This window comes from Chionomys nivalis, chromosome 22 (assembly GCF_950005125.1).
Source record: "Chionomys nivalis chromosome 22, mChiNiv1.1, whole genome shotgun sequence".
NCBI classification, from domain to species: domain Eukaryota; kingdom Metazoa; phylum Chordata; class Mammalia; order Rodentia; family Cricetidae; genus Chionomys; species Chionomys nivalis.
The window spans coordinates 29,536,929-29,564,339 of NC_080107.1; the positions used below are offsets into that span (position 1 = coordinate 29,536,929).

A 27,411-nucleotide genomic window follows, 5' to 3' on the forward strand; every position below is an offset into this window, starting at 1 on the left:
TTTTGAGCCACCATATGGGTGCCAGGAACTGAACTACGATCCTCTGCAAGAACAAAAGCTCTGAGCTGTTAACTTTCCAGTCCCAGATAGCTTCCTAAGCCTCATTTCCCCTGTTGCTAAATTCCAGTAACACCTATCTTGCAGCTATGCTTTCTGTGATCAGTAGAATAAAAGGCCACATTTTACACAGCCTACTGAAAAGTAATTATTATGTAGAGTGAGCTAGGCACCCCAGAGGCCAGAAAATAAGAAGGGTAGAAGCCATGCATAGTCCTTGGTACTGTAGGAAGGAGGGGTCTGTGGGCTTGTCTCCTTTCCTGTCCTACCATCACTGCAAACCCGTCAAGTTGGCTTACTCCACAGAACTTGGCCTCCCAGTGGGGTTGGGTATTTGCATGCATGGGCTGTGTGCATACATTTTGCCCCTCCCTCCCCCCAAAAAAACAAAACAGGAGGAAAATGTGTATGCATCAAAATGCCTTTGGAAATATTTTGCTATTTTTATTGATCTCTAAAAAAAGAAGTCCAGCTATGCCTTATCTGTATGCTCGTCACTACTAAGCCACTTTTATATAAAAATTCAGAGTTTGGGGAAAGCTTCACGGATAAGCAAATAAATACTTATAAGCAAAGAAATTAGCTTTTGTCTTTAAATTTTAATGACACGCATGAATGTCATTTATAAATAATTTCTCTGTGACCTCCTCCTCAGACGAGCACACACTAAGAATAACAAAGTGTTTCCACTTTCACGTCTGAGTGCGGGCATTTCTATCTGTTCAGTCAAGTAACACAAAGGTATTTGTGTGTGTAGCTTTGTATTTTGTCTCAAAGAAAGCAAGTTTGTTAGGGATGTCTGATAGAATATGTGCCAGAACAAAAGACATCTTTGTTCCTCCACACTTCATCAAGAGATGTGCCCTACTGACCAGAAAAGGCCAAGGTCTCCAGATGTCTAAAACAAAGAAGGCTTCTATGCATAGTATCATAGAATATATGCATATCATATTTCATGGTAAAGTTCTGTTTTGTGTTCACGTTTGTGAAAGGAACACACAAGATAATATACGCACTACATCTATGGAACTATAATACAAAGTTACACCTTTCTTATTTTTTGAGACCAGGTCTTCCTATACAGTTGTCTCACTGTACAGCTCATGCTTAACTCCACTTATTTTTAAATGAACTTCCTGCCAGTAGAGGGAAGTCCTCCTGTACAGAAAGATCTGTGCAACCTAGGTCTCCTATGGCAGAGAGACTTCAGAATTGCGAAGAGGAACAGAATTCAGGTTCACACTGAAACAAAAGATGCAACAATTAGCCTGTTGGTCTTAATTTTTTTAAAAAAATGTTAGGTTGCCTTTAATCCCAGAACACAGGAGGTAGAGACAGATGCACCTTTGAGTTCAAAGCCAGCCTGGTCTACATAGCGAGTTCCAGGAGAGTCAGGGCTACATAGAGAAATGCTGTCTTGAAACATCCTCTCCAAACAAAACAAAACAAACAAAAACTTGTTAGGTCAGAATATATTTAACTTATCAATTTATAATTTTAATTAAGTAAAGAATAAGGGCAGAAAAAACATTTTGTGCTATTTTGTATAAAGGGAACTAATTTATCATTTAATAAGATAATCTTACAAACTAATTTTATTTTGTGTATGAGAGTAATGAGTTTAAGCAATATAGCCAGATTGAACAGTTCTGATTCTAGAATATTCAAACTATTTCCATCATATTAAGTTTAGCATGAATAAAGTATAATTTTATAGCTACATTAAAATTAAAAATACACATATATGAACATATACACACATGTATATATAACAGGTATCATAAAAAGCTAGGGTACTAAATTATTTATAATAAAAATATTGTTTACTAAAATTTAGTAACGTGTCCAAATTTATCCTCAATCAAATATTTTCTTTTATTTATTGGTTTATGTGTGTGCATGTGTGTGTTGGTAATACAGCCCATGTATTGAGGTCAGAGGACAGCCTGCAGAAATCAGTTCTCTTCTTTTGCCTCGTGGTGCCAGGGATTGAACTCAGGGCCTAGGGCTTCGGAGCCAGCACCATTATCTATTGTGGTATGTTCAATTTTTAAATGCCTGTATGATTTTCCATGGTCCTTAATTTTTTGAGTTTATTATCTGCCACAGCCTCTTCATTTAAATCTGCTCTAAGGTACAGTCACACTGAGCTACACTACTCACAGATGGTTCAGTGACCTTGAGAGAAGAGCAATGGCAGTGGCTTCTGAAGCTGAACAAAACTGAGGTACACACCACTGTGCATTTTTGTGATGAAACCATATAGATCACTAGGAAAATGTTGATTTTGTGTGTGTGTGTGTGTGACCTATACACACACACACACACACACAAACACACACACAGACACACACCCCACACACACCCCGTATATTATTTCTGGGGAAAATACTGGTACAGTCACAAAATATTAAAAAAAAGTCTTTAAAGGTGTACTCATAAAGATAGTATCAGAGAAATATATTCATATTCTCATCAAATGGAAATCATGCTTAATGATTTAATGAAGACTTCCTTATAAATTAGTTAACATATAAATAAAAAACAGGGAAACTGAGCATATAAATTTAACATTAAAATATTAAACACACACAAATATTTTTATAAAATTATACTGAAGGAGCAAGTTATTTGGGGATAATTAATACTTTATCTAGAATAGGTTCTTGAATACTTACAAGTCATGCTATTCCTCGTCTAGTGAGAAACTGCTGGAAGTCTTTATCATTTTACCTTTGGGCATAATCACATAGTCTCTTTCTAATAATAATACCCCCACTAGTAATGGCCACCATTGTATGACCATTCACACATGTTTAACAATTATAAAAAGCAATTCCCATAAATTTTACAATGCAATTCTTTACAGAAATTGAAAAATAATCTTAACATTTGCATGGAAGAATAGAGGATCCTAGATAGCCAAAAAATACTTCTAAACTAAAAAACAAAACAAAAAGCTAAAAAATGCTGATGGAGAGATCCTCATTCCTGAAAGCTATAAAAACCAAAACTATGACACAGGTGCAAAACCAAACACAATGGACTCAATTAGAGGACCGAGATGTAAGTCCAGGCCACTGGAAGTTTGATAAAGATGATAAAAACATACAATAGTGAAAAAACAGCAATTTTAACAAATGGTGTTGGGGAAACTGGATACCTACATGAAGAAGGAAAAACTTTATCCTTCTCTCTCAACCTGCACACAAATCAACTACAGATGCATCAAAAAGTTCAGTGTTAGAACTGAAACTCTAATGCTTCTAGAAGGAAGAGTAGGGAGCACAGTTCAGGATATAGGCTCAGGTAAGGACTTTCTGAATAGACTCTGGTCACCCAGGAAATAGGGCTGCAGTAGTTTGAGTATGACTCCCACAGGCGCATATATTTGAAATCTTGCTGCCTAGTTGGTGGAACTGTTTGGGAAGGATTGGGAGGTGTGGCCTTGTTGGAAGAGGTGTGCCACTGCAGGTTTTGACTCCCAGTGCTCTTTCTGCCTTGTGGATGTGGATTGAGATGTGAGTTCTAAGCTGTTCTTTTGCTCTGCCATCATGGAATCCAACCCCCCCACCCCCCAGACCATTAAGTGAAATCAAATGCTTTCTTTTACAAGTTGCCTTGGTTACAGTACTTTATTACAGAATTAGTAATTAATAATGATAGCGATAGAAACTAGACAAAGACCAACAACAAGTGGCACTCCAGGAAATTCTTCTGTCCTATAAAGGAAGTTGATAAAAGACTGAAGAGTCATCCTATAGAATGGGAAAATTATTTACTAGCTACATCTCTGACAGAGGATTAGTGTCTAGAATGTGCAAAGAAGTAAAAAAACAAAATACCAGGAAAATAAGCAATTCAATTAAAAGTGGGCTATGGAACTGAACAGAGTTCTTAGAAGATGAAATAAAAATGATCAGAGAATTTTTTAATTGTTCACGATCCTTAACTAACATGGAAATGTGAATTAAAACTACTTTGAGGTCTCATCTTACCCCTAGTCAGAATGGCTAAGTTTAATAAAATAAAAGCAAAAAAAGTTTGCAAGAATGGGGAACCTTCAATTCATTTTTGGTGGGAGTACACGCTGATATAGCCACTGTAGAAATCAGTGTGGCAATTCTTCAAAACACTAGAGATAGACTTACTCTATGTTTCAACTATACCATTTAAACATAGTTCAAAAGACGAATTCCAAGTACCTGTAAGAAAACTTCAAGAAACCAAGACAAGAGTGTTGTGACCTCGGTTTTTTACAAAAATCTGAAATTGTCCTTGTGTGACTTGCCACCATGTGTGACTTGCCCACCAGGTGTGGCTTGCTCACCATGTGTGGCTTGCCCACCAGGTGTGACTTGCCCACCAGGTGTGACTTGCCCACCATGTGTGGCTTGCCCACCAGGTGTGGCTTGCCCACCAGGTGTGGCTTGCCTCTGTGATTGTACAATTTACTCATGGGACTCCTCTTAAACCCTCAGAGTACAAACTGTCTGGAGCTCTGAGTAATACTGACTAGAACACGAGACTTTAGTCTCCCTCATTTATCAGCTCCATTCTCCCGGGTCCCGCCACCTCTAACATGCCACGGCAAATATACCATGACAGGGCATGGAGCTTCAAGGGAATCCACAACTACAGACACTCATGTTCCTCCACTTTTATAGCTGCTCTGTTCACAACAGTTAGGACATGGAAGCAGTGTAGATGTCCATCATCTGATAAGTGGATAATAAAAAGGTGGTACCTGGACCCAATGAAATTTTATTTAGTTGTAAAGAAGAAAGAAATCATGAACATAATGGACAATGAGGACTACTGAGAACTGAAGAACAATGGCAATGGGTTCTTGATCCTATTGCACGTAATGGCTTTGTGGGAGCCCAGGTAGTTTGGATGCTCACCTTAATAGACCTGGATGGAGGTGGGTGGTCCTTGGACCTCCCACAGGGCAGAGAAACCTGCTTGCTCTTTGGGCTGAGGAGGAGGGAAGACTTGATTGGGGGAGGGGGAGGGATTGGGAGGTGGTGGCGGGGAAGAGGCAGAAATCTGTAATAATTAAATAAATTAATTAATAAAAAAAAAAGATTTACAGGTAAATGTAAGGAACCGGAAAACAGGTAAATGTAAGGAACCGCAAAACATTATATTGAGGAAGCCCAGACTCAGGGAGACAAATCTTGCATGTTTTCATACTTGTGTGGATTTTAGCTTCGAATCTTTAGATTGGTGTGTTTAAATTGGAATATAATCTAGGAAACTAGAAAATCTAGGATGATTAGTGGGAAGGGGAAAACTTGAGGATGAGGGGTAGTAGAGCACAGGTGACATGAAGAATTAAAGGGAGGAATAGGGATGGAGGTTCAAATAACGGAGTGGGACAGTAAGACAAAGTATGGTGGGTAGGAGATTACCAGCCCTAAAGCTGTTTGAAAAAACATGAAAACCTAATATTGCATAAGCTTCACTTTTCATATATTCATAAAAACATTTAATTGGGGTTACTCTACAAACAGGATAATGCTCCTCCCAAAAGCCAGAGATGGCTAAACAAAAAGCCCTTTGTCAGGTGTTGTATTCTTATAGTTGTTGGTCAATGGTGTCCTGGAGATGCCAGAAACACTGCATGGTTCTTGGTTGCCCATTAAAAAGTTGATGGTAAAAACCTATTGCTGAAGATAATATCCATTTTGGGCACTGGATATGGAGAAATCAAGTTGGTACTAAACAGGAAGCTTCCTTTCTTGACTAGTTTTTGTAGTGCCAGAGGGTGCTTGCTGTGTTGGCTTGGGGAGCGTGGGGAGAGTCATCAACAGTCAACTGTCTTACCTAGTTATGAATCCCGTGAGATACAATGATGATCATGAGACAAGAATATCCCTAACAATAGTGGCAAATGCTATCAGGGTAACCACAAACTTTCTGACAGGATTTAAAAACTGTTCCACAGAAGGAAACACATGCCTAGTATTGTATATCTGATCAAGAACCCAGGCCCAGCGGTGAATTTACTCTTACTTTATTAAATGAACATGATATCAAACTACTCTCTAAATTGGTATGTCTCTCCCAATAGATTAGTCTAAGGGCAAATGATGGAGTACCAGGCATACCACAGATGCCATAACAGAAATGAGACATCTGTCTTCAAGTTTCCCATTCTACTTCTAGCATGTCTTGGGGGTCTGGGCTAATGAAGAATACTATGTGAAAAGTTAGAAGAGAAGGTTGGGATCTGCCTGAACAGCCTGTGACTCATGTCCTTAGCAACGTCTCTTCTCTGAGCTTCAGTTGTCTTCTCTGTAAAGTGGGTAAAGATGTACATCATGACCAGTCACTGGGTCTAAATGAACATAAACACAAATATGTTTTGCAAATATCAAACTAGCCTTTCCCAAAATGCTATTGATATGTGCGATATTATTTTGAGTAGAACACTTTAAAACCTTTCAATATTTTAATCATTATGTATTTGCATAAATTCATCTTTAAAATATTTACATAGGATATTTGAATAAAGAAATTATTTAAATTTTGAAAGTGGCCTAAAGTTTAGTATATAAATACACAACTAATATTTTTTGATGGAATAAAATAATCAATAAAGAAAAATATTAAATAAACAATAGTACAAGTGGTAGGCAGTGCTAGTTAACGTCTGGGAAACACAGATTTGAAGTAATACATAAATACAAAGCATTTATTAGCTATTTTAAAATTATTGAATAGAAACCTTGAAGATAACAGCAAATATCTGAAAATACCATCTTTAAACTGAAAAGACCTACTAACTTAAGCGTAATACTTTAAACTGAAAAGACCTACTAACTTAAGCGTAATACTATTTCAATACTTTTCAGATAACTGAAATGAGTGATAAATAATAACTTTGGTATAAAAGTTGATTTGTTTGTGATAAGAAAGATAATTTCCCGGCAGTAGAACTGGTAAGAGACCTCTTCATTATTGCTGGCATTTTCAGTGCGCCAGCCAGCTCCCTCATCATCAACATCTTGTCCAGTGTCAACTCTCATCAGCACTTTGGCAGCCAACTCTGTTCTACTGGGATTGAGGTATTTTTAAGTATTATAGAATTACTAAGAGGAAGTAAATCTATTCCAATGTGATATCAAATATCTTACCAAGCCATGATATGTAAACAGAATAAAAGTTTTGGGCAATCCTGAATTTCTTAGAAAATGTGTTATGAGTCCCCTTAGATTTTAGATTCCATTTGCTGCTGCCTAGATGGAAGCTGCATTAAACCTTGTGAACTGGCACCTACACTGATCTTCGTTATCAGCCCGAGGATACTTATGAGGAACAAAAGGTCCCTACAATAAAGCTTACATAGTCTTACCTACCTTTTTGCTCAGTTTAGGACTTTTCTTGACAATCATATCTTTGGGCCGATCTAGTTCTTCATTCTTACTATCTTTCAGATTTGGGTTAGAGACTGACCTTGTTGGTCTGGATTTTATCACTCTTATTACTTCCAAATATAATTCTGCTTCATATCTAAGAAGATTCTGGTGCCAATAGAGCACTGCTTGCCTTTGCCATAACATTAGCCAAAATGTAGCTCAAAGACTGTGGCTCTCTAGGGAAAGATTCATTTCCAACATTGGTTAGGAAGACAGAGAAGGAAAAGTGAATGTACAAGGAACATTTTGGACACAGAATCACAGTACTACAGACCACAAATTAGCTATCGCCTGTAATCAAGCACACAAAGAGCATTCTTTAAAATAAACTGCTGAAACATTACAGGAAGGCACAGCTCCCAAAGTGGGCTCCCTGGTTCAATCTCTTAAGTTCATATCCCTGGAACATAAATACGGCCATTTTTTGGTTATGCACCACAATCTCAAAAGCTTACATATATGACAATGCTGAGTTGGAAAACAGAAACCATGATGCCCCCAAATGAGTAAGTTTTAATAAGGATGACGTTGACAGCTTTAATAAATCTGCCAGAGAGCCATCTTTAGACTACCACTGCAAATGCAGCCATGTAGATAAAGCCAAAGAAACGCTTTTGTGCCACTCTGATGACAAGTCTTTAGAGTTCAGAATACACACAGAAGTGCAATGTAATATGAAGAACAAAGAGCTCTGAAAACAGTGAAAAGATTTATTCACAAAAAACAAAATTTCTATGTTTTGATTATTATTAAGTAGCAACCTTTTAAGACTAGTTCATGCATGATCAAAAGTGGCAGATGGCACCTACTTATCCAAAAGAGAATTAACATATAGGCCAAACAAAGAACAAAACCATACAGAAAATAAATGACCAATCCAAAAATGGACTAATATATCTGAACAGAAAGTTTTCAAAAGAAATATAGATGACTGATATATAATTTAGCAACTGTTCAACACAATTAGCACAGGAAATGCAAATTAAATCCACTCTGGGTCTCCGTCTCACTCAAGAGAAAATGGCTATCATCAAGAAATGACAACAAATGATCTCAAGGATGTAGGGAAAGAGGAAGTATTATTTGGTGAAAGGGCAAACTGGTGCACCCACTATAGAAATCTGTATGGTGGTTCTTCAAACAGCTAGAAACAGAACTATCATCTGCCACAGCCGTTCCACTCTGGATGTACATTCAAAGGAATCTGTGTTCTGTTACAGAGACACTTGCTCATCTATGTTCATTGTTGTTCTATTCCCAAGATAACTAGAAAACCAGATCAGCCTAGATGTTTAGCAGCTGAAGAATGGATATTGAAAACATGGTACATATGCACAATGGAATTTTATTTAGCTGTAAAGAAAAATACAATTAAGAAATCTGCAGATAAATGGATGTAGCTTGAAAATATTGAATATAGCCTAGAAAAACAAATGTCACGTGTTCTTCATTTTAGGATCTTAGTTTTCCAATCTCCAAATTTATATGTTCAACTTGGAGTTACTGTAGAAGCCAGGAAACTAGAAAGTTTTTTGGAGTGGCATGCATAAAGGAGGTGTGTGGTAGAACATGAGAAAATGGGAAATAGAAGAGGGAATAATGAGGGTGGAAAAGTTCAAGCAAGGAGGTGGGGTGGATAGAGGAGAGGATAGGGCAGAGGGAAAGGTCAACCAAAATTAAAGATGTTTGAAAAAGTCATATCCAAATGGACTGGTAACTGAACTAAAGAACATATACTTTATCCAGCAGAAGTTGGGACTGAGATGGTCCATGGTTAAGGGCATTTGCTGCACTTGTAGACTACCTGGGTTCAATCCCCAACACCCACATGGTGGCTCAAAACCATCTATAACTCCAGATACCATGCCTTCTTTTGACTTTAATAGGCACCAGGCACTCAAGTGGTGCAGATAAATGCACACAAGCAAAAACACTGATAAATATAAAATAAAATCTTTTAAAAAATGTGTCTTTTGCTCTTCCAGCGTCAGTGTTCCAAGACAAATCCCCAGCTCTGTAGCAGAAAACCTGCTGTGAGACAGAAAACTTCCTTTCCCCAGCTCATCCATTTTTCCAACCTTCAACACTAACAGGCATTCCCTGGGAGCACACCTGTCCAGCAGGCCATGCAAACAGGTAGGCCACCTGAAGAGCTTCTCCACTCCCTCCTCCCTTCCAAATCTAATCCCCCAGTCTCATCCCTAGCTCTGCCATAGAACACGAGCTGCAGCCTTCCTTCACCCCATGTCCACAATTCCCACGGACTCCACAGATAGCCACTCCTCTCCTCACCACAGCTCTGCAGCAGAACACTGGCAGCAGTCTTTCCTGCTCACTGTTTCCATCTCCTGAGCATCTCATAGATCTTCTCCTTTTAACCTCTTCCCTGACTGTTTGCTTTGTCCAGCCCACAACTGCAGCAGATACCCACTGCTAACCCAAGGGCTGCTCCAGTCTGGGCAACAAGTAGGCTGCCAGGAGATCCACACTTCTGCTTCTGTTCCCCCAGATAGAATCTCCCCAGTCTTATACCCAGCTCTGCAGCTGGAAACCTGCTGTGGTCTCCCATTCCTCTCTACCCTCATTCACAATGGATCACAAAGATCTCCAATCTTTCTTCCCCCAACTAATCCCAGTATCCCAGCCTCAAACACCAGCATACATACATTGGGAACATACCAGCTGAAGTGACCAGGGAAACAGGTCCACAGAAAATTTCCTACCAGGCAACAAATAGCTAGCACACTTTCCTAAACTGCAGTGAGGAAGCAGAATTGCAAGAACAAAACACTCACCCAACAGAGACAAAACCAGGTATGATCACACAAAATTATAATCATCCCAATCCTAGATACCTAGATTAAAGCTGGATATCATCAACCACAGAAACAAACTCATGGAAACTGAACAAATCTCTACTGAATTAAAAACATGTCAAGAGAAAAAAAATCAATGACTTTCTAGAATTCAATGAAAATGAATGCACAACACACCCAAACTTATGGGGCACAATGAAAGTGCTAAGAGGCAAGTTCATAGGATTAAGTGCCTATAATAAAAACTGGAGAGATCTCATACTAGCAACTTTAATATCACACCTGAAAGCTCTAGAACAAAGATGAAATCCAAAAGGAGTAGATGGCAAGAAATAATATAATGTAGGGTTGAAATCAATAAAATAGAAACAAAGAGAACTATTCAAAAAATCAATGGTTCTATTGAGTAAGATCAATAGTCTCTTATCAAAATTAACTAGAAGGAGAGAGAATATTCAAATTATCATAACCAGAAATGAAAATTAGGATATAACAACAGACACTGAGCAAATCCAGAGAATCATAAGGACACACTTTAAAAACATGTTACTCTACCCGCCCAATTGGAAAGACCAAAAGAAATGGATAATTTTCTTGATAGGTACCATTTACCAAATTTAAATCACATAAACAGTTTAAATAGATCTATAACTCCTAAGGAAATAGAAGCAATCATTGAAAGTCTCCCAACAAACAAAGCCTAGGGACAGATGGTTTTAGCACAGAATTTCATCATACTTTTAAAGAAGAGTCAACACCAAAATTCCTAAAATTATTTTACAAAATAGAAACAGAATGAACACTGCCCAATTATTTTTATGTGTCCACAGTTACCCTGATACCCAAACAAAGACACAACAAAGAAAGAGAATTGCAAATGAATTTAACTTATGAACATACTTGTAAAAATACTCATTAAAATACATGCAAACTGAATCCAAGAACACAACAAAAAGATTATTCACCAATGATCAAGTCGGCTTCATCCCAGAGATTCAGGGATGGCTTAATATATGAAAAATCATAAATATAATCCATTTATATAAACAAACTGAAAGAAAAAATAACATGATCATCTCATTACATGCAGAAAAGGCCTTCGACAAAATTTAATACCCCTTCATGATAAAAGTCCTGAAGAGATTTAGGGATACAACATAATAAAGGTAGTTTACAGTAAGCAAATAGCTAACATCAATTTAAATGGATAGAAACACAAAGCAATTCCACTAAAATCAGGAACAATACAAGGTTGTCCATTCTCTTCATACCCATTCAATTAAGTACGTGAAGTCTCAGCTAGAGAGATTAGACAACTGAAGGAGATCAGGGCGATACAACTTGGAAAGGAAGAAGTCAAAATATCATTATTTGTAGATGATACGATAGTTTCTGTAACTATCCCTAAATATTCCACCAGGGAACATCTACAGCTGATAAATACTTCCAGAAAAGTAGCTGGATAAAAAATCATGGTGGGATGAGTCAAAGGCCCCAGGGTGAACTCAATATTGTTGTTTAGCTAGACTGACAAAGTGCTAAAATGCTTTTTAAATATTTATGTTTATATGTCTAGACAAATGCAACTTCATCAGATAATCCTCTTGTTTCAATGCAGTGACTTCTTAGTGTACAAGGTGCTGAGAATATGGGATAGCTTGGGTGGTCAGGTGTAAATAAGACATCTATACGATCCCTCCCCTCTAAGGGTCACAAAACATCATATAGGAGTGTAGAAAGAACTGGAAGGTAGAGAGAGAGATGAGAAATGTCAGCTGAGCAAGACAAAAGAATTCCCTCCTAATAGTGAATTTCACAGTCACTGTGAATGCCTGCCCTTTGTCTGCACAAGAACAGGCCTACCAAAGTGAGTTGGAGGAGGAGCTCGGGCGGCCCTACCCCTCACGCTGAACTATTTGCTACTGAAAGATTCATCAAGAGGGAGACTCCTTGCCTTCAGTGTATGCCCACGGATGATCCCAACAGGCTCCAATAGACACTCTCAATACAGTGCCCACACAGATGTTCCTGATTAAACTAAATGGGTCACAAAGCAAAACCACAAGTCATGGATGTAGGAAAGTTGTTGGTGGGGAGGGAGGAGCAAGGGTGATAAGAGAGGATGGGGGTAGATTAATTAAAATGCATTATACACATATGAACTTGTCAAATTGCTAACAATATTTTTTAAAGTGAAGTTATGAAATGCATTGAAAATGTGCACTTTACTTAAAAACGTAAAATTTAATAATCACGTAAGGATAACCACTTTCCCTCATGGTTGCATAAGTTAAAAAAAAAATCTTAGCACATTGTGAAAGATCTGCGTGATAACCAGAATTCATCTTTCCAAGAAACCTCTACTGCTATGCAAAGATTCAAGGTGCATCTGTGTGGCTATGGACATGTGATGGAGCACAGCAACCTGAGGTCTCACCCCTGTCCACAAGACACAAAATACAGAAGTCATGGTTTGGAAAGAATCTCACACGGGTATACTTACAACAGTTCTCCCTGTCTCTCAGAGCATGCTTTATTACAAACAAACCAAAGGGAAAGGGAGACAGGGCTCTTTGAATCATGTCATAGAAGCAGCACACACCCTCCTGTGCGGCCACACACAGCTGAGTCATATTTGGTTTCTCTCCGGGGACCGGGAGATAGAGGACGAAAGTCTAAGTTGATAACTTTTAGAAATAATTGAGAGATTGTCAATTTCACTCAAAAAAAGTGGTCTAACATGTTGCTGGTATAACCGTTCTTGAAATTAACAGCTAACACTGAATGACATACAGATATACAATTTGTATGCTATGTGATAACATTCATAAAACCATCACAAACTATTTTGCTTGTTGGGTATATTCTCTACAATCCTTTTACTCTCAACCTGGTAAGGAAATTTCTATGCACAGATAACAAGTCAACAATAACAAAGATCTACTACCTCAATTCAGTGACGGTGGAGTCCAAATTAATATGATTGTTTTAAAGGGGAAATAGGCTAATCTTTACTGGGTCTTCTTCTGTTTTGAGAGCTTAAGGAAATCTCGCTGAACACTTGAAACACTATTTTGGGTAGGAATTACTATTCCCACTAGGAGACCAAGCCCTTGGGGATGATTATACATATGCAAGGCCACTTAACTGTCCGGTAGTACTGGGATGGTTCCTGTTAGAGTGCCCAAAGCCCATGACTCCTGCAACAGTACACAGCCTTTCAGGTTCTCTCTACTGTGCTGTTACATGGTTTCTTAACAAACTGCTCAGAATGTAGCCTATCTTCTGCAATACCCGTCTTCTGCTTCCTATTACACAACATCAGTCTTTAAAAATGCCTTTCTAAGAGGCTAAACTAAACACCGTGTTATTTTCTGGAATGATTGCCATTCTACTAAGGTTAGCGATTGGCCAATACAAGTGCTCTAATCCGTACTGAAGGTTCTTGCATGCAACAGGGAGACAGTAGAGGTATTTAAAATAGTTACCTGTGATCCTGTGATTATTTATTTTTCTAACTTGCATTTGTCTAGAAAGAATTTTGAGTGGCTGCTGAAAACGAAGATTATAACGGGAAAAAATAATTGTGGGATGGAAACAAATCTATTTTTAAAACTTGAGTGAACAGAGCTTTATCTGGTAGGATCTGACAGGATCTGGGATTAAATTACCTTGTTGTACATATGAATAGCATCAAAGGCTAGGAAGGCTTAAAGTGACATTCTGTAAGAGAGTTGTTTGGCTCACCCTAAAGGTAAACAGCAAGAAAGGTGGCTCTGCATTCCACAGCGGCCTAGTGGAACTAATAAGATTTTGCTGTTACAGACCTAGACTTTAATAAGTGTTGAACACTCAGCACACAGAAGGAAACCTACGGTTCTTACTTTTTAAAAGCAGAGGCCTGCTTATTAGCATTCAAGGCTTTATTTACCCAATATTGTTGAGGGGGTCCTATGTAAATAAACTCATTATCGTAATTAGTTCACTTGAATAAAAGGACAAGTCTAAAAATTGTCCACCTAGAGATATTTCTCTTGGCTGTACTCAGGTACTGAAATATATTTTAATCTTTCTTTGATAAATCAGGGTCGATTTTCACGAAGGTGAAAGTCAGTCACCTGGCTGGAATTCTGAAAGTCCTGTTTGAGTCTTTTTGGATCTCAAGGAAATGAGAAAAGTGAGCATCATGAAATAAGGTGAGGAAGCCCATTGTTTTTTGAAATACTCAAGAAAAATAAGCCTAGCAAAATAAGTACTTTGCTTTTTATGTACAAAAGCAATATGGACCTTGAAAAGACTGCATATTTTAAAAAATGCTAAGTAGCTTAGAGCTTTTATGGCTATGTATTTTACTTTAAAATTTAACATTACGTGTGTGTGTGTGTGTGTGTGTGTGAGCATACACATGTGTGGAGGTCCAAAGACAACTTGGAGGATTCTGTTCTTGCCTCTCATCATATGGGTCGTGGGGATCGAATTCAGGTGGTCAGGCTTGGCAGTAAATATCTTTCTCTACTTTGTTAGCCCTGTACCTTACTTTTTAATAATAGGTAAATATTTCATGTATTATCATTAATATTTCATTACATATATTTTGTTTTCTCACCATAATGTATGCTTTAAGTTATACATTTTGAATTATTAAAATTACTTTTCATGTATCTTGATATAAAAGCTTTTTGTTTTTATTTGTGGGGGGGGGGCAATTTTTGAGGCAGGGTTTCACTGTGTTGTGCAGCCTTGGCTGTCCTGAATCTCTGTAGAACAGGTTGACCTTGAACTCACACTGCCTGCCTCTTTCTCCTGAGTGCTAGGATTAAAGGGTGCATCACCACCACCCAACTGGTTTTAGACAGACCCTGAACTGCCCATCTCCTGTAATCTGGCAAGATTTCCAGCTGAGGAATTGGGATAGCAACCCAGCTACCAACCTTTGACCTACAATTTGTCCTGCCTACAAGATGTGCTAGGGTAAAGGTGGTGCAGAAATTGTGGGAGTGACCAATTAGTAATTGGTCCATAATATGAGAGGGAGCTCAACCCTGATGGCCAGGACCTAGAGGCAGGATAGCCCAGAGATCTAGGATAGAATCTAGCACAATTGGGTGATGGGGAAGTCAATGAAATGATTCCTAATGATATTCTGCCACACTCATAGATTGGTGCCCAGACTAACTGTCATCAGAGAGGCTTAAATCAGCAACTGATGGAAACAGACGCAGAGACCCACAGCCAAGAATCAGGCAGATCTTGGGGGAATCCTGCAGAAGAAGAGAAAGGAGATGGAGGGGTCAAGGACACCACAAGAAAAACCACAGAATCAACTAACCTGTGCTCACGGAGACTGAACCCACAACCAGGAACCCTGCATGAGACTGACCTAAGTCCTCTGCATGTATGTTACAGTTGTGTAGCTTGGTCTTCTTGTGGGATTTTTAACAGTGGGAGCAGGCGCTGTCTCTGAGTCTGTTGTCTGATTTCAGGACCCTTTCCTCCTGCTGGATTGCCTTGTCCATCCTTTGTAGGAAAGAAGGTCCTAGTCTTACTGCAACTTGATATAGCATGGCTGGTGGATAGCTATGGAGGCCTGTCCTTTTCTAAAGGGAAATGGAGGAGTAGATTAGGGTGTGAGGTTGGAGGGGAGTGGCTGGGTGGAGAGGAGGAAGGGAAAATGTGGTCTGAATGTAAAAGAGATTAAATAAATAAATAAAAATAGAAAAAGAGTATTCAAGCACACATGAATCAGGAGATTCACAGATTCAGACTGGTGTTTAATACAAAATGTGTTAAAAGAATATGATTTGGGGCTTGAGGAGATGTCTTTGCAGGTAACTTGTTTGCTTCTCAAGTATGACAACTTGAGTTTGGATCTCAACATAAAAGTCAGCCAGGTGTGGTGGCCCACTTATAACCCACTTATAGCCTGACTGCGCCAGGCTAGTTGAATCAAATGAGCCAGGTTCAGTGAGAGACTCTGCCTCAGTATGTACAGTAAGCAGAGATTGAGGAAGACACTTGACATCAACCTGGAACCTCCAGGATCTCCCCAGGCATACACATATGTGTGCATATGCACCCATACATTGTGCCTACATGCATGCAAACTCACATGTACACCATACAGACTTAGATACACAACAATGCATGCCTTTATCTTGTGAGAGCATACAATGGCATCTAGATGCAGACTGCGGCAAGAACAATGTTTGGGGAGGGTGGTAATCTTTCTTTAAGTATATATTTTTATAAAATGGCACCTGAACAATCTTGGTTCATTCACACAGAAATTGTAAAGCAGTCTGGTGACTCTATTTTGTATTTGGAGCAGCTCCATATATAAGAGCCCATTTTTGCTGTTTCTAATTATTTCTTGAACAAACTGTCAAAAATATTTAGGTTTATCAACCTAACAAATGCTTGGCTGGCAGGCCTAAGAGAATACCAAGAATAAGATGTTTTGTGAATAGCAGTATGGAATTCATTTTCTTATCAAAAGTAGAAACATCAGGCCCAAAGTGTATTGTGACAAGTATACATTAGGCATTATAAGCATGAGCTTTAGGAGCTCCTGGCCCCTTGACGTAAGACAGTCCTTTTATTGTACAGGCAAAATGCTCTTGGTTTCCTGCCATTAAATCTAAGTGCCAGCTTAAGTCTGAGCAGAGTTGAAACAGCTTTGCACAATACCCTCTTTAAGAGAACAACGTATGCCTGTAAGAGTGATTTTATTAGCTAAGAAGATGAGAAATTCTATTTCTTCATATGAGGGAATTGGGCATGATTTTCTCCTTCTGGTCTAGTAAAAATGTTTCTATTTACTTTAAACATTCTGCACGCTTCCTGCAGCCAATTTTAGCAACTGTAAGAGAGGGCAGACACTCCTACTGATTTCTTTTAAGTTAGAAGGTAGTTCATGGATACATTTTCATTTAATTTATATGGTCAGGTTATGTTAAATAGACACAGTCTATTGATGTAAACATATCCACATGCTAGAAATACCCAGAACTTTCTCTGAAAAGAATTAAGATGCTACTGGCTGGTTTCTGTAATGGTTTCAGCTTTACCCAGATTTAGCAATGCCCCACCTCTGGATGTGACATGTAAGTATGGGGAGGGAAGCTGGCTGTTGGCATACCTTGCTACATGGGAGTACCCCTTCCTCTGCCATATTTTCCCCAGTCATTGCCACTTGCCTCCCTCTACTGAATAAAAAACTACATAAACACAGAGAAGAAAGACGGAATTAACAGGATTGTAGAAATCTGGTTGAGGGTTAGAGGTACCCTGAGCCTAGTGGGTCTGTAAGGCTTTCATGACTCACCCCTTGTCAACATGACACCTTGGTGACTATAACCATCCCCTCTTCATTTTATGCTCCAGAAGCTTGTGAGACCTCAATGAGTCATGAAGAATCTTAAAATCAAATCCAAAGAATCCAAAGTGATGATAACAAAACAGAATAATTGATATTTGAACAAAGGTTAGTATTTGACAATGGATAAAGATTGGTATACCTTCCCTTCCTCGGGGCTTTGTTGGCATGAGTTGTGAACGTCGTCTTCTCTTATGAATTTTCCAGGCCAGGAAGTCAGTCCTTTGATTTGGCCCCAGACCAAGTCACCAACGTTGAACGTCCTTGGTCTATAGTGTATCAATTCATGTGAAGAGGGGGAGTCTGGATTCCTTAGGTCATCTTCACTACTAATGCTTTTAGCATCTGAGGGACTAGGCACACACCCATTCATGCTTTTGGCATTAAAGTCTCCATTGTAATGGATGTAGTCTTTGACCAGAGAACTTTCCAAACTATTCGAAGAACCTGGAGACTGCCCCTCTAGGACTAGGTCTTGTTTAGCAGTGCCTAGCAGCTCTCCATAGCCCCGACTCTGACGAGGTCTGTTTCCATTAATGTGCGTACATCTCTCCACAGTGTTCTCTAGTCTCTCCTTAAAGCCCATCATAGTTCTTTTGTAGTTGTTATACCTGAAATTTTCCTCCAGAATTTTATCCCCTTGACAGTTTCTTGGTGGTAACAGTATTGGGTGCTGTTCCCCAGCTAGAAATGGCAGTGTGGAGACATTGTTGAGCCTTTCACGACAAGGACTACTGTGGATATGGCCTGGATGATCTAAAAATTCCTCATATTTCCACCTGTTTCGCTCCCCTCTGTGACTTTGCTCCCCATCCCATTGTTTTCTGGATGTGTGGCAACTTGCTGACTTGAAATACTCAAACCCATCTCCTTCGCTGGAGTTTTTCCCATGGTCTATACTCTTGGGTAGCCGTGCCGCTCTTGCATTTCTCAGCCTGCCATCATGATCCACTCCTCCCATACTCCGCCCGTGAATGACCGCACTTACAGCACTGGACAGGTTTAACGGGTCACCAATAGAGGCGGTGAAGGCACTCATGGCACTCAGAGCCGGAACAGGGCTGATCTGAGTTGTACTGTTGACAGCAGTGGTGATGACAACCTGCATTCCTTTGCTGGCCGCATCCACAACTGCTTTGTAAATGGCATCTACAGAGGCATCACCTTGGGCACCCATAACGAGGCCGTCCTTCCCTGGCTGACCAAGAGATGGGTCAATCCTTGGCTGCAGTTCACAAGGTACATCTTGGAAATGTGGAAGTGCAGTGTTTGGGTTCTCAGGAAGTGCTGTGAGTCCCGGCTGAGTGCTTATTCTTTTATTTACAAGAGCTGCATCTCCTTGCATCCTCACCTTAAATAAGTAGGGGAGAGAGAGAGAGAGAGAGAGAGAGAGAGAGAGAGAGAGAGAGAGAGAGAGAGAGGAGAAAAATTTAAAGACCTTAAAGAAGAAGGTCATAATACCAAGATTTACCAAAAGACAAACCAAGGAAGTACAAAGAATAAGAATAAAAATGAACGTGAAAATCATCCTATATAGAAAACCTTACACATTGATTATACATTTTTTATTTTTTTAATTTATTTTTATTTTTGTTTTTTTGAGACAGGGTATCTCTGTAGCTTTGGAGCCTGTCCCGGAACTAGCTCTTGTAGACCTGGCTGGCCTTGAATTTACAGAGATCCTCCTGCCTCTGCCTTCCGAGTGCTGGGATTAAAGGTGTGAGCCACCACCGCCTGGCTGATTATATTTTTATATTTGGGTCATTTCTTTAGTTGAAATAATGCAACAGATCTCTTTTAAACATCATTGCCAAACATTTTCTAGAAAAATGAAACTTGAGGTGGTGGACAAAAGGGGTTTCCAGTGATGACATTGCTTGCGGAACGGTCTTACAGGTGTTGGGAACTTGAGATCCAAGTTGCAGATGACCAAACAAGTCAGATTTTGAAAGTAATTGATAACTAATGATTGGCTTTAACTAAGTAAAATATAAGAAAAAAATAAAAATAAATTTCTTTTCTAACAACATATTACTTTGATGATATTACATATTAAAATTTATTTGTTTATTCGTTCATTATTTTGCAGATGATGTATGTGGGCACACATGCCATGGCTCATGTGTAGAGGTCAGAGGACAGTTTTTATGGAGTGGTTTCTTTCCTCTTAGCTTTATTTGATTCTGGGGACTGAACTAAGGTAGCCAGGTCCGTGAGACCTTTACCCTCTCTAAGCCATCTCCCCAGCCACACATGGTATTTCTTTAAGTCTTCAGATGGGACAGGAATTCCTGCTCCTCAACCTTATCAGGTCACTGCCTGAGGCACATCCTCAAGATGCCAAAAAGGACACTGGCTGTCTATAGAGTGATTCTCAGATAGGAAGAGGCAATGGGAGAGAATTTCTGTACAGGAATCATTACTGCAGTTTGAAAAAAATTCCTGTGGTTTTTCTAATTTCACTAACACCACGTAAGAATTAGTGTTACGACCTTAGGTCCCTGTGACCCGCAATCATAATCTCTGCTCAGCCTAAGCTCAGTGACCGCTTCCTTCTGGTCTCTGCCTGCTTCCTTACTAAGCCGGCACCTAGGACTCAACAGCCCATGTGTTACTCTTGTGCTGCCGTCCCCGTCTATACAACCTTACAGATAAAGCCTAAGTCTTGGGTCATTTTAACTTAAGTTCTGTCTCTATCCACAGGAAGGTAAAGTATTTTATGAATAGAAATTTATGGTTTCCAGCCTGCACTATGGTCTGTTGGTGATGCTTCAATCTTACGATCTTCCAGTCAGATATCATTTTCTCCACAACTACTCAAATCTTCTATGTCTTCAAGTTGGTTGCCATAACATCTCACAGCCTGTTCTTGGTAGATGGCCCTGCTTCCCAGAGAAATGGAGCTCACGGTTAGGATGTGCTACACTCTAGTATTTGTTGACCCCTAATAGCACACATTTCCCAGAAAGTTATGCCTTCCTCAGATCTTGTCCAGTTTCCCATCTGCTCTACAGGGGGAAGCTCTCCATGTCTCAGGGATCTTGCCCTTTTCTCTTTGTGTTTACCCCCATGCACTTTTATTGGCTCTTCCTTTTAGCATATGATCACATGCATGCCTCCCACTGAGAAGGTTAGCACTCAGTCTGATGTTCCCCTTGGAGCAGTACCCCAGGTCTCTTGCTCTTCATAGTTTGGTTTTTGAAGCAATAACTCATTTTGTATTTCTCGATGCCCCATTCATCACTCTAACCATCGCAATCCTCCACCACGCCCCCGAAGCGGGATTCTATGGAGTCACTCTCCCGTCTTAATGGCTAGTTCATGTCTAACAAGCTGTCTTCAGGTGTTAGCTTGTTTCTTGGTGACACAGGCTGTACATATTCTACTATGTGTTAATTTATTACATGTATGTAAATATTTCATTATTGGTGAAAGATGTGTTCATCACCACTCTTTACCGAGATCAACACTTTTCTATCTAACTCCAACCTTAATTCCTTTCTCAGAGGAAAGCAGTGTTGTAGTACAGCCTGGCTAACACATAAAAATATTAATTAAAGCATGTAGGTAAGTACTAATTTCTCCTCTTCCTTTCCTCCCTACCCTTTCAATATATGTACAGATGTACTGCACCATTCTTCTGCCAATACTACAGGGATAGAATTTTGTTGACTTGCAGGTCTCTGCATATTGGCTAAGCCTGCCAAATCTTTTAATCTTTTATCAATGGCCATTATATAACATAATTATTTTTGACTGATAAATACCTAAGTGGTTTTAAATTTGACTCCATGTAGTAATGGATGTTTTGTTATGTGCTCCTCTGCTCAAATTTGAAAATTTTTCTTAAGTCAACACATATGAATTGAACATCTGGGCTACTGGACATATGTGTGAATATACACATACATACATACATACATACAAATTTGCTTTAAAACTTGGTAAACTACCAAATTATCCTCCAAAAGAAATGAGCCAGGCTGAATGTGCAGTTCAGTGGCAGAGCATTTCTCCAGCAAAGTTTGAACTCCATCACAAAAGAAAGAACAGCCTAACAAAGCTTCTCCAGCATTCGGATGGATCAATGATGAAAGGGAGGATTTCTTTATACCTTCACCAGCAAAGGATACCATCAATCTGATACACACACTAATGGACCCAATTGGTTATTCTTTTCATATTTAATAATTTATATTTTATTTTATGTGATTATCTGTTCATATTTATTCCTTATTTTTCTAGTCAGTTGTTCTTTTTTTCTTCGTGGTTTATAGGAGGCATTTTAATATGAAAGGTGTCAATTATGTGGCAATGCATTGTGTGTACATTTCCTGACATTTGGTTCTTCTCTAACTTTACAATATCTTTGATCATATAGAAATTAATTTTTTTGCATTGGTTACACATTTTTTCTTTTGACCATCTGGTTTTATGTCTTGATTAGAGAGCTTTTTCTGTTTTATTATTTATAGTCTGTGACAGTGGATGCCTGTAAGCCCAGCGTGAGGGAGTCTGAGCTGGAGGGTGCAAATTCAAGACTAGCTAGCTGTGCTACATAGTGAGCCCTAGCCTTGTTTTTCTAAATTGTGTATATTTTATGGTCACATTTATAGAATATTACTTTTTCTATATAATCTTTAATATATTTCGCATCTTGGTAGAAGCTGACCTCGTGGCCTAACCCAGAAGGATGGAGTGTGGCGAGACTACACTAACATCGAAGGAAATGGGCACTAACCATGACAGCAATGTGGGTACACGGCACAAAAGGGCACAGGAGGGCACAACTACCTGGTTTGACTCAAAATTCCAAAAACAGCACTGCTTTATACAAAATAAAATTATATTTACACAAAAGATTGGAAAGCTTAACAATACTCCACATTACTTAATAGCCGACAAACGACTCGGAAGGGCCTCTAACCCATTCTTTCACTCCTTCTAGTTATTTCAATAAAACCAGACATTGTTTTCAGCTGAAGACACACGTGGAAGGAAAGTACCTGGAAGTTCTGAAACAGACAAGCCATGGGGTTACTGTTAGCTGGACAAGGGACTGTGGGCTGTCCTTGGAAGGCCTGGAGGTTCTGGTGTCCCTGGAGGAGGTGCTGCTGCTGCGGCTGACTTGGAGGAAACATCTGGCTGCTGTTCAGCAGCGACTGCAGGTGATTCAGTTGGTGGTTATTCAAAGACAGGTCACCTACAGGTTCGGGAAACATGAGGTGTAAGTCAGCATGTCTCTCCAGAGATCCTATGCTTATTTTTGCACCTGAGACCTCCTGAAACAAAAACTAAAAGCTGGGCTGTTTGATCATTTATTTCAGCCTCACTTAGCCATAAGAGTACCTTTAGCATTTCGTTTTATCTGCACGATTAGCTTTGTACTTCATATCACGTACAGATTACTTAGTCCTTAATGTTAAGCTTCGGAGTTAGATGACTCCCTGTATCTACTACTATTAGGACAACTACATTAAAGGTTGAAGATTTACTGAACAGTCCTAAGTAGCTGACTAAATGGAGACAAAGAGTGAATATGAGATAGTGTCATTTATAAAATTTCAGTCTTAAGTCACACTCATCAATAAATAAAATTAGCTGCTTAGTTTAGATATATGCATTTTGAGTCAGGTGGTGGTGGTGGCTCACACCTTTAATCCCAGCACCTAGGAGGCAGAGGCAGGTGGATTTCAGTGAGCTCAAGGCCAGCCTGGTCTACAAGAGCTAGTTCCAGGACAGGCTTCAAAACAACAGAGAGGAACCCTGTCCTGAAAAACCAAAATAAAAAAGAATATGCATTTTGTTTTGCAGTAAAATGTTATTCAGCTAAAATTAAAACTTAAAAAATCATAACAATCCAAAAGAATTCACTGCTGTAGTTATTCTAAAGATTTTAAAATCAATGTCATCAATGGATAGCATTAATAACTGGTTATATTTATATCTGAAATTCAGAACTGTTTTAAATTGTTGAAATTCTTTTGAGAACAGTTTTGTAACTTGAGACATAAATGTCTACTACGTTTTTGAGTGGTTTAACTACAACTATTTTAGGTCTAAATGAAACTAACTGTGCTGTATTACAAAAGTTCCCATAAGATATCGCAGTCTGAATGAGTTCCGTAGTGTGTCGAGATGCTCTCGGTATCATCATGGACACTTGCTTCTGTTTCTGGGCTTCATGGGCACTTCCCGCACTTCCCCCGATTGTTACCTGAACCCATCATTTAAATACTTGACAGTATTTTCAAGTTCTGTTTTTGAAAGGCTAATCTATGTGGATGTCTTTGTTTTATGGCACAAATACATAATTATAAAGATAACAATCATGAAGAAATCTAGTATTATTTAGAGGGACGGTTTCCTTGATTTTGGGGAAACTTCAGCTAGGAGTATTTTGATGCCTCGCCTTTTTAGTTTGGCTTCTCAGGGTTCACCTGGAAGCTCTCCTCAAATAGTTCCCATTCTAGTGCAGCTGCTCATACCAACCCTGTGATGCCACACCAACTAAAACAGAAACAAAGGTTTTTTAGAAGAGGCAGACTGTTCTTGACTGAAGAGAATGATGGGTAAGGTTAGGGTTAGGCGGCATCAGAATTGGAAGATAGGAGAAAGCAGATTACAGTGGTATTTAGTAATGCTAGAATCGGAGAAAAGGAAAAAGCCATTTCATGTTTGTTTCGCTAGTTTTGTGTGGGCATTGTTATATTTAATTCCTTAAATATGCTGTGACATAATAAAAACATTTTTAAAAATAGTGTGACAAAATGGAGTTTTAAAAAGGAGAAAAGAGAATTAGAAAAACGTTTCTTAAAAAAAAATTTTGTGACAAAATTTTAACTTACCAAGCAGACCTGTCCCCAGTAGAGGGTTAAGTAGCTGTGGCATCACAGAGTTACTGTTGAGTTTAGCTGGACCAGGTGGATTCCCAGCACTATTAGATATATTCAGCAATGTTTCTGCCATTGACACCACTGCTGTCCCACCAAGTGTTGAGACAGTCAGTGCTGCCACTGCTGATGATGTAGTGGTTGTGGTAGTGGTTGCCTGGGAGGAGGTTGCTATGGAAACCTCTGGATGATTAGCGGTGTTGGCGGATGCTGAGTTCAGGACACCTCCCAACAGCTGGGGATTCAAGGCCATTATTCCCGAGGCCCCAGTGACAGCTGGGAGGAGCAGGGGGTTAAAAGTAGTGTCACTGCCTGTAAAGCTCGGTAAAGGGTTTCCTAGGGGGCTGGTTAAAAGGGTCTCAGCTCGGCTGTTGTCTGACTGATTGCTTGGCAAACGGTCTGTTGGGGCTGTCATCTGTGTTAATAAGGGTAAAGGGGTATTTTGCTGTTGCAAAAGATCTGAGATGGTCAGATTGAGAGATGGCAGGGGGAGCATGGCAGCTGCTTGTGCTTGGTTCTGCAGCAGGGCTGCTAAAAGCTGAACATGAACAGGCTGCAATACCTGCCCATCCATGTCACCGGAGAGAAAAGCTAAAGGGTGGAGGTTGATCTCAGACTTGCCTTCTCCTGCTGAAGGCTGGAGGATATTTAATAGATTCTGGTTTAGGAGATGCTGTTGATTCACTGGCAAAGAGATAGGTAGAGAACTGAGGAGGCTGGGGTTCAAGGGGTGTGGAAGATGGTTGTTTGAAGTGCTGTTGGAAGGAAAATGAAGGGCATGCTCCTGGCCAACAAAAGGAAAATCGCTCCCAATGGGCAGCTGACTTTGCAGTGGGTTTCCAGCTGCAGTGGTGACAATGACTCCATCTTGAAGAACAGATGTTGTCTTTGTGATGGCAGGGTGGTTGCTGCCAGCTATAGCTATGGAAGATGGTAGGCTTGGACCACCTAGAATGAGAAGAAGAAACACAACTGTTAGTTATGGACAGTAACACTACCCATAAAGCTTCCTAAGGTGCATTTCAGTTGCTCTACTTATTTCATTGTAGTAGATTTATTGTATCATAGATGATTGACATCTATTAACAGAATTTAACTGGCTTTGAAAATAAGTATACCGAAAAGCAAATAGGTTTTAGTTCATTACTCCACAAAGTGACGCTGGGCAAGGATGTTACAGTTCATCCATTCGGTTTGGTACCAAAGCTTCCTTTTTCTTCAAAATCATACCTTTTCAATTAAAAAAGGTGTTTGGCCCTATTTCTAAGAATAGTACTTTCCTTTAATGAACAAAATAAAATTATTTAAAACTAGGATTTACATGAAACAAAGCAGATAATAAAATAACCTATGGTAACACAAAATATCAAACATCTTAGCGCATAGCTTTCTGATTTTCCATATCAGTATGTATATATACATTCAGATACATGTACACACACACGCACACACACACACAAAACCATGTAACTTTACAACAAAACAACTGTGCTATAGTTTTAACTTTTCATTTATCAATTTAGGGAATACCTTTCTCTTGTTAGTTGATATATACTGAATCATTTACTAGTTTCATGCATCAATATATGATAATTTACTATCTATAATCACGAATATTTTGCTTTAAATTATTTTGTAAAAACTTTGAGAACAATTACTGGTGACACTTCAATAAATATTATCAATGTATCTTTTCAATTGTCTATTTTTTTTTTTAAAGACATGGCTTCACTGTGTAGCCCTGCCTGACCTGGAACTCTTTATGTAGACCAGGTTGTCCTCAAACTCACAGTGTCTGCCTCCCAAGTGCTGGGCTGCATAATTATTTTCTAAGGATACATTCTCGAACATGTAATTTTCAAAGTCTCAAAAGTTTATATATATATATATAGTCAAACTTTCCCCATATATCAATATATATATTCAATTTATATTCCTTTAAATGGTATATAATATTTCTCACCAATATACTATCATTTTTAACAGCAAAATAATGATTAATAATCTGTTATTCTGAAAGTATATATGAATGTTTCCATAACTGTACAATAGTAAAAATATAGTATTTTTTGTTTTAATCAAATGGAATAACCTAATAATTTTTATATACCTTTGTCATGTTTAAAAACTATGTAGTATATAAAATGATTACATTTATCAAGCCATGCTGATGAAATGTAGCATTTATATGTTGATTTCTATCATCACATATTAACAGTGGTATTTTCTCATATACTTTGTGTGTGTGCCTGTGCCCACATGCGTGTGTGCCCACATGCATGTGTTTGTGTGATTAAACCTAAACCCTCAAATCCCAGAACTATATCACCGAGTTTTCCTATTTTGAGACTGGGTGTTCTCAAGCTGCGCAGATGGCCTCACAATTGTGGTCCTCCTGCCTCAGCTTATGGATACTAGGATTCCAGGCACATACATATCACCACACCCAGCTACCACTGAATGTTTCCTGAGAAAGTTTATTTCAAAGTGTTCATAGAGAAAATTTCCATCATTGTTATGATTGCTATGAGAATCAGAAACAGGTAACAAGAGCTGGTCAGGTGACAAGTCTAAGGAATCAAAGGGGTCCGGTTGCCGTTATCCCTGACATAAGCAGGGCTGTGGTAAGGTACTAACAGTGGAGACTCAAGCTGCTACTACCAACACCACCTTGCTGCTGCAACAATGGCTTCTGCCTTCCCATCTGTCATAATCTGATTTTTTTTCCAAAAATTTCAGTGTTTTATTTAAAGGCTGAGATTAAAAAAACCTTCTTGAACATATATAAATATTTATGAAATATTATCATGAAATAACGACATGTTCACAAAGATTAGGGTAAGAAG

At 39.0% G+C, this 27,411-nt stretch overlaps 1 protein-coding gene across 3 annotated transcripts in view; it reads right to left on the reverse strand.

Moving 5' to 3' along the window:
- Mbd5 (methyl-CpG binding domain protein 5) overlaps positions 1-27,411 on the reverse strand; it is a 124,730-nt gene that overhangs the window by 18,512 nt on the left and 78,807 nt on the right. For 2 of the 3 annotated variants that reach the window (XM_057754462.1, XM_057754463.1), the window contains exons 7-9: positions 24,521-25,513; positions 22,679-22,875; positions 17,815-19,023 (exon numbers count right to left, since the gene is read on the reverse strand). In XM_057754462.1, coding sequence (XP_057610445.1) covers positions 17,815-19,023; positions 22,679-22,875; positions 24,521-25,513 — 2,399 coding nt within the window. The remainder of the gene's footprint in view (positions 1-17,814; positions 19,024-22,678; positions 22,876-24,520; positions 25,514-27,411) is intronic. The other variant, XM_057754464.1, reaches the window with a different exon arrangement.